Source organism: Charadrius vociferus, unplaced genomic scaffold (genome assembly GCF_000708025.1).
Source record: "Charadrius vociferus isolate BGI_N301 unplaced genomic scaffold, ASM70802v2 scaffold113, whole genome shotgun sequence".
In the NCBI taxonomy this organism is placed as follows: Eukaryota; Metazoa; Chordata; class Aves; order Charadriiformes; family Charadriidae; genus Charadrius; species Charadrius vociferus.
In genome coordinates, this window is record NW_009647755.1 from 81,634 (window position 1) to 90,178 (window position 8,545).

An 8,545-nucleotide genomic window follows, 5' to 3' on the forward strand; every position below is an offset into this window, starting at 1 on the left:
AAGTGCTGGCTGTGGAACTGCAACCTGAATTTTTAACTACAGGTTGATGTTTGTATTAGATGAGCTGTGAAGGTCTTGAGGCAGCAGTTTGAGAGCCTCCAACAAAAGGCACTGCCTATTGCCACTGGTCCAGCCGGGGGTTTTCAAAACCAGTACCCTTCTCATGCATTTCCATGTGCAACTTCTGCTTTTATGTGGTAAGCAGTACGTTATGCTTGGGGGCTGTTTTGTCTGCCACGCTTCCCAGAACAATGCAAAGCATCCTCAGCCAAATAGGTGTCAGAAATAGATTATATCAGTAAGTATTGAAGGGCTATAAGGTCCAGACAGCTGTTTGGTTGCTGTACTGGGTAACGCTCTAAAAGTCTTCATGGAAGTTTTGATAGCAAGTATGCACGGAGATTAGAAAGTTTGACATGCGGGTGTTCTAGATTTGGCTGCTTTCAGATAGTCTCTGCTGGGGAAACAATATTCTGCAGTGCTGGGATGCAGTGTTGGCACTGCTGTCATTGGTGGCTTGTTGGATCGAAGTCTCCACTGGTGTGTCACCAGGAGTGGCCGTGGGTCGCAGCCTGGTTCAGGGGTGAGGAGGCAGAGGTCTTGGGGCAAGGTGCGCTGCTGGGCAGGAGGGGAAGAAAAGGTGGCAGCAAAGCTGAATCAAGAAGGGGTGTAAAAAACCTGTGCTGTGCCAAGAGCTGGAGAGCGTTAATAAACAGCAGGACTGATGCTGTCTGTAACAACCATGGGCTTTCCCTGGTGTAAATGAGGCTTTGTCGTGCTAGTCTTAAATAGTTCCAACAAGTGATGGGTGTAAATGAATGTCTTGTTTGTAGAATGAGTCTCTTTTATTTGATTGTTTTTTGTCAGCAGCAGAGACTGTAATTCATGGGATGACAAGAGATGCGTGTGGTTAATAGCTTGCGTAGGATTTTAATTTTTTTGTCTGAAAAATAATGTGGAGGCAAATATAAACTCGGGAATCTTTTTGCGAAATATCTACAACTAAACATGGAGGGAAAAATTTTTCGAGGTGGACTTCAAGGAATTTCAATTCTCTACTCAAGATAAAATAAGCATCCAGCCGTCTTCTGTGGTATTGTTTACTGCATTCATAGTTAGTGATGGTTTTTAAGTTTCTGTAGAGATGAAGTTCAGTCTGACATACCTTTTTCTTTCCTCAACTCCCTTGATGCTTAAAATTATGTGCCAATGTGTTTGTGTGTGAACAAAATCTTACCATTTAATTGTTTTCGGTTTTATTATTTACAAGGTGGAATATATGTTAGTAAAATTTGACCATGAGAATAAGAAAGTGCGCTTGGTGCTCTGTGGTGAAGAAGTTCTTCAAACACTTCAAGACAAGGGGGAGAAGGTAAACCCCAAGTGAGTAGCTGTTTCCTGTTTCTTTTTTTTCCTTTTCTGTTATGATACCTTGCAGAATTTTGTAGACATGGCTTAACTTTCGAGTCTGCTGTTGGTAAAACCATAAGCCACAGATACTGATATTTTCAGATAAAGTTGGGGTGCAGGAAGTGGAAGATTTTGAGCACACTTGTAGGTAGTCTGTGCACCCTTTGTGTTATGACTTGGGGGGGGGGCGGTGGGGAAAGGAGGATGTGACAGTGAGCCCACAGAAGTTGCAGTTTGGGTATTTGTTTTGTCTTGCTCTGGTTTTGTGTCTGTGTGTACACAGTAATCACATACTACACCTCCACTGTGCCATGAAGCATGTTTGTGTGTGCACTTGCCCCTGTATCCCTGAGGACAGGAGCAAGTGAGGGCTATATAGGGAAGCCTGTTGTCTGTAGGAGCGTTCTCCCATTTTTCGCAGAATTAGGAAGGTAGGTGTAAGGACGGCAGGGCAGTTCTTCCCCATCCTCTCCCATGAAGTTTTCAAGAATAACTGCATCATATCCCTACTTCAACTAGCCAGAGAAGTGTGAATTGCCTTTTAATTGATGGCAGAAGAGAAATGGGACCAGAGGACAGCAAAATGCTTTCACTGAAGAGCTGAATGCAGGTCACAGCATACAGGAAGGTGGAGGAACTCTGCTGTTGTAATAAAAGGCTTTTGTGCCCTGGGCCTGTCTGCTTCTTTCAAGGTACCTTAACCTCATCTTCCAGTAAGGCTTCCCTGTCTGTCTTCCTTGGCAGAGGGACTATTGAAAGCCTGCAAGAAGGAATCCTTCTGCTTTTAGGCTCAAAACTACTACTTCCAGAGCAGTAGAGGAGATGTGGCTCTGCCTCTGGTAGAGTGTGCTCCATAGAGACGGCACAGTTTCACAAGGGCCTTTTCAGGGGTGACTAAGTGCATTCAAACTTCATTTCATCTCTTAACCTAATAAATTTGTGAAACAGGACCGGGTATTCACAGGCAGTAGAAGGAAGAAATGGAGCATAACTTTTGCCTTGCCTTGTACTGTGGAAGAGGAAGAGGTTGAATGTTCTGTATTTTCCAGTTTCAGTTAAAGCCCCAAAAAACCAAGGCATGAGGGAGATACTAAAGGTGATTGCAGTTTGACATAGGCAAATCATACTTACTGCACTTCACAGCAACACTTCCTACTGACAAACTGTGCCTTAATTTCTTTTTGCTGTCTCCCAGCAGTGAGGTACATTGGAACGTTAGTTGTGTTACTCTGAAGCTGATTATTCGATATGAGATTTTTCTTGCAGGTTGCATTAATTTCTGAAATTCTCACAAATAAGCTATTTCTTTTGAAGTTGTATAAATATCTAAACAAGGCTATTCTTTTATTATAGCCACCCAACACTCTGGCGACCAGAATATGGAAGCTATATGATTGAAGGGACGCCTGGGCAGCCATACGGGGGAACCATGTCTGAATTCAACACTGTGCAAGACAACATGAGGAAAAGACGGCAAGAGGCCGCTTCTGTGCTCAAAGAAAATGAGGCTGTTTGCACTGTGACATCATTTCCAAGGTGAGATGATTGTTGAAATGTAATGCTGTGTTTCCTACTCTCCGTGTATGCTTTTTTCTCCTTATTGCATATAGGTAAGCCGTACAATGAAACTGAGCAAAATATGATCCAATCAAAGTACTTTGACTTAACATTCCAGTTGTTTCCTAAAATTTTTATTGCAGTGAGACAAACAAATAAGCTTCTTTTATGTTTTTAGGTTACTTCTAAGCTGTGGTGATTTTGTATTGGGAGAGAGTACCTGCATATTCAGAACATAAAGTATTGTATGTAGAGTAGTTTGCTATCTTGAACTGATAGGGCAAATCTTATAGAAAAGGTTTCTCTTTACCTGTTTTGCAAGCTTTGATCTTTATAAACAGCAGTTTTGTAAAACATGGCTAACCTGTTCTATTTAACGCTACTTTTTCCACTAAAGCACATGCAAAATTCTTTTGGTGGCTTGGAGCACACAGTAGAACAGGAATGTGATTATCCTTACAAAATGAAGACTTAAAACTTCTGTAATACTGTACTTATTGAATCTAGAAAGGAGCGCACCTCCTCTCCTGGATTCGTAACACCCTTACAAAGGGTAGACTTCCTCCTTTTTATTGTTGTAAAGAGACTCTTAAAGAAACGAAATTCAGGATGTACTTCATTACCTAGGAGAAACTGTACTTTTTGACCTTCCTTTCAAACACAATTTGAGGCAGGGATTTATTACATTCATTCTAACTAGCCTGGTCAGTCAAATGAATGAAGATAGTTATGCTTAAAATAGTAAACAAAAAAATTAAAAAAAATTGCTGTGCAGTAGAGGAGAAGCAGCTGGCTTTACTGGCTGGTTTCTTGTGTAGTACAGAATGCAATGGCCCTAAGTTCTTGCTGAGAGCAGGAATAGTACAAAATGTGACTTGGCCATGAAATTTAGGTACCAAAATGCCTGTGTTACGCCCCATGAATGCTATTTTAAGAACACTTTGACAAAATATGCTTCCTCTTTATGGAAGCTATGCTAGGTATCTTTAATGTATTAAGAGCTTATTTAAAGTCCAGTGGTTGAGTAGTTCTCAGTGTTACAGAATTGAGGGGGTTTTGCCCTACAACCTTACAAATAGATTGTCATTTAATGAATTTTTCACTCTTGCAAATAATAAAGGGAGAGTTCTTCATCGCTTTGTAGATACAGATAAATACTTCTTACATCACCGTAGGAACAATACATTGGACTTCAGTGAAAGCCAGTAAATAATAAAAAATGTAGCTTGTTTATTGCTTATGGGTCATCCCAAACATAGTTTTATCCTTCAGAGATTGCTCTCCCTAGCCTATTTAGTTTCTTGTTTCTGCCTTTTGTTATCTTGCCATTCAAGTCCCTGTTGGTTTCACTGGAGCCTTGCTTGAAATGTGTATTTCTGATGTTTTGTGGCTTTGGGGTTTTTTATTACATTCTATCTACAATAACGTATGTAGTCTCTGTGCATATACATGTGCATATAATAAAAAAAAAATCTGTGCATCTGAAAAGGCAAAAAACCCCCCTTGTTAGAGTGCTGACAGAAGAAAAGTAAAGAAGGCTTATTCAAATTAAAATAATGCAGTTAAAAATGAACAAACCTGAAAATGCTTAAATATTAAAAAATACTACCTTAGAAGCTAAATGAATAACCCTAGTTCTTAAATTTGTGAGCCCTTGCTACTGGACCAGAAAGCTGTTTTCTTTCTTGAGGACTGGAGTGGTGCTGTTTACAATGTTGCACTTATGTAAATGATGAATTTGGGTTTAGATATTGTAGGAGAACTTGTATACTTAAACCAGGAAGAAGAAACCAATAGTGAAATAGATGTTGAACACAAATAATATTTCCAGAAATGTGAGTGTTTCCTGGTATTTTGAGTAGTTTGCTTGTAGTTCTGTCAGCTAACCCTTTTTTTTACACCCAAATACTAGAGCCTCTTGAGATAACACAATCTTTGTGTTTTATACTGTGCTGCATGGAGAAATTAATGTTCTGCAACTTTACCTCCAACTTCTCAAATGCTTTTTTGCCTCAGTTGTACTGAAAACTTACTTATTCTTGTTTCAGATGACTATTAAACTTACAATGGAGGTTCCAAAGGAGAGGCTTGTATTCTGATTTACTTGTGTATCTGTCAGCATTTTACACCTAATAGTGTAATTTTTCTTTGCTTACTACATTTCTCTTATTTATGGGGTTTTTCAGAGATCCAAAATAGCAAACTGCTGTGAGACTTGAGATGTGTGTATCACTTGAAACTACCTCTAATTCTTACAGAGTTCGTTAGGTATGTCTTTTTAACAGTGGTAGATGGTTGGGAGCAGTGCTAGATAAATTACTTCAGCAATCAGCATTGACCTATACCCTCTAGAGAAACTGTTTAAGGGCCAGAATGCAGCTGCGTGTCAGTATTAATGACAGGTGCTAACGCACTAAAATGGGTGTATACTCTGCATAATTCTGTGAAGTTTCCTGCTTCCACCACTGAAGGTCCATGTTTACTGTCCAATGATAGAGTAGAGGGTTTTTTAATAAAAAGTCTGTTTAACCACCACAGAAGCTGGTTGTTGGTCAGCACTGACCTTTTAACGGCAACTATTTTAAGACCTCTTTCTGGCAATTCTACGTGCATAGGTAGCAGTCTTGAAAAGCGCTTCAGAAATACTTACAGTAGATGCAAGCTTTAAAAAAAAAAAAAAAAAATCTCTTTTCATTCCTTTGTCTGCTAGAATCCTAATCTCAATCATCTGACCATTTTAAAATCACAGTCTGTTTTCATTATTGTTCATTATCTTGTTGTGTTACATAGGTTAGGGTGTCCTGGGTTTACGCTGCCAGAATATAAGCCAACACCAGTAGAAGGAGGAGCTTCAAAATCCCTCTTTTTTCCAGATGAAGCCATCAACAAACATCCCAGATTTAGGTAAGAGTATTTTGAGAGTGTAAATGAGAAGCTGAGTATTTTTCTGTGCTTAAATCTCCTGGGCATACATTTCTTTACCTTGTTGGAATAGAGAGCTATATGTCTAGTTGCTGCAGATACCACAAGGACTTGGGCAGAGATGGTTGTGATGACATGGTTGTGATGACGTGTATTTTCTGTCAAAGTGACTTAAGAAAGTAAACTGTTAAGTTCAAGTAACTTTATATAGTTCACGCCATTATGGGGCAATAGGTGTTGATTATGCTACTGCAAAATTGTTTGAAATCCCGTGGCTAACCACTTCTATCACAGTTAATCCAGCTCTTGCTCAGGTATGTCACAGCAACAGCTCAGTGTACTCAGTAACTTGCCCTAGTTACTCTTCATGGAGTGCGGTGTCAAACTACTTGTGTAGTCTGAGGGGGATTTTCATTGTGAGATGAGGCTTAGGAGAATGAAAATCATTCTATTTAAAAACTAAGCATGCCTTTTCACTTACCATTCTATTCTTCAGGTCAGTAGCTTTCTACTTCTGCCTGAAAAATTTGGTATTGTGTCTGTTATAGTCTATCTTAAACTGGGAAAAGAAGCATCCTGAAGGAAAATGCTCAAAATAAATAGAAAGTTGATATTCTGAAACCCTGAGAACTGCTGAGAAACTAACTGCAAAAACATTTGCATAAAGAGAAACTGTCAGGTATTTCAGCAAACCTTTTTTGTTGTTTTTGTAGTACGCTGACCAGAAACATTCGGCACCGAAGAGGAGAAAAGGTTGTGATAAATGTACCAAGTAAGTAAATTCAGTCTATCTTCTTTCTTTTTCAAAATAGTTGTTGAATCTAATGCTCTGGGTTATTGAGTGCCTGCATTTTCCACACAGTATTTAAAGATAAGAACACGCCATCACCGTTTATTGAAACATTTCCTAATGATGATGGAGAAGCAGCAAAAGCGGCAAAGCCAGACTATATATACATGGATGCTATGGGTTTTGGAATGGGAAACTGCTGTCTTCAGGTAAAATGCGTCTGCTTTCAAGATGGCATTGAATGTTGTCTTCCCTAAACGCTTCCCTTCTTAAGATTTGCCTTATGTCTAGTTTCTCTAGCTTAATTCATGTACCGTGAACCTACCCAATCCACATGGGTAGCTGTCTTCTGTTACTGTGTGCTGGGGGACATTGTTGGTTCTCTTTTTTCCCATTAATGCAAGCTCACTTTTTATTGTTTTCATTCATTTCCCTGAGTAACTACTGTTTTACAGTATCCTCCGTTTTATATCCACGTCCCAGGTATCTTGGGAGTGCTTTAATTCTTTCAATATCTGTTTGTTTTAAATGTTTCTCTGTCACAGTAACCTGCTGCTAGGGGTTGATGGTTTAGGTAGTAGCAATGTATTTGACTGTTGATGAAATCTGCCTGTTACCACCGCTGTCTTGGAAGCAGAGCTAGGAAGAGGCTAGTGTTAAGTTTCTAGGGGATTAAAGGAAATTCTCCAAGGTCGTCTTATTTCACAGCACGGGTAGAAATAATCCCATTCAAAGCATTTCCCTTTGAGACTGAGAAATTACAAAAGCTGAATAAATGAAATGTTCTTGACAGCAGCTAAGTATTATTTCTTGTCACTGAGAGTAAACTAGGGAGAATCTGATGAAGTAGTAAAGTGTACATAATACTGCATGTTTTTACAGGGTGTAAAGTTTGATATGGTCTATTTTGTACTATCTCTTTCTTACTTAACACCAATAAAAGAAATACAGCCTTACTGTTCAGCCCTTGTATGAACTTGTTTAAAAATACATTAAATTTCTTTTTATGGAATACCGTTTTATTCTTCCCCATTCTTGAAATCAGTGCTCAAATTCGGTAGTTTTGTTATCATTAAAGGGAGAATGAAAACAAGGCTGGCAGGTGCTATAAACAACTGCTTGTGTATCAACTGATAATTCTTGATAACCGACTAGAAGAAAACATATATTCCCTACCTATTTTCTGTAAGGTAGTTTGCAGTATCTGTGCTTCCTTCTGTTTTTTCCTCACTATGCAGCAAGCTACCACTTGGTTTGCTGTATTTCCAAGGTTAAAAGCAATGCCCTGATGAGCTCGGCTGGGACAGCCCGCAGTGACGGTGGGGTGGGAGGCGCTGCGCCTGCGAACTGCATGGCAAACCATTGCACTCCTGCCCCTTTTGAGGCTTCACATCCCTATGCCTGCTGAGCCTTGAGCTCATGGCTGCTGCTTTCTGCAGTCCTTCCAGTGCCAGCAGCCCTCCTCTGGAGAAGGCTGCTGTGCCCTTTTCCTCTGTAATGGGATATTTGGCTAGAAACCAGGTGGAATCCCAAATTTAATGTGATTTGGAATAAACATAAAAGGGAAAGGGAAGTGGATATCACTGAATCAGGGGAAAAAGTATACATGTCTTGTCCCACTAAACCCCAAGACAGGTTCCCTCGTGCTGGAAGTCCAAAATTAGTGATGAGAAATCATACTTAGCTGCTTCTCTGCAAGAGAGGTAAATAGTCCTGTCTTTTCAAAGTGCATTTTTCTATCTGATAGCCACTTGAAGGACAGACGCAGAAGAAACACTTTCTTTACCAGACACCCTTCTTCTAATTTGGGATGTTTTAATGAATGTCAGCTGCAAAACACACACAAATCCAATGTTCCCTCAAGTC

General features: G+C 39.7%; 1 protein-coding gene across 1 annotated transcript in view; it reads left to right on the forward strand.

Annotated features, from left to right (window-relative positions):
* The first annotated feature begins 1,273 nt into the window (after positions 1–1,273).
* GCLC (glutamate-cysteine ligase, catalytic subunit) overlaps positions 1,274–8,545 on the forward strand; it is a 20,461-nt gene continuing 13,189 nt past the window's right edge. The window contains exons 1-5 of the mRNA XM_009882134.1: positions 1,274–1,383; positions 2,764–2,946; positions 5,758–5,871; positions 6,603–6,661; positions 6,752–6,888. Coding sequence (XP_009880436.1) covers positions 1,280–1,383; positions 2,764–2,946; positions 5,758–5,871; positions 6,603–6,661; positions 6,752–6,888 — 597 coding nt within the window. The 5' untranslated portion in view covers positions 1,274–1,279. The remainder of the gene's footprint in view (positions 1,384–2,763; positions 2,947–5,757; positions 5,872–6,602; positions 6,662–6,751; positions 6,889–8,545) is intronic.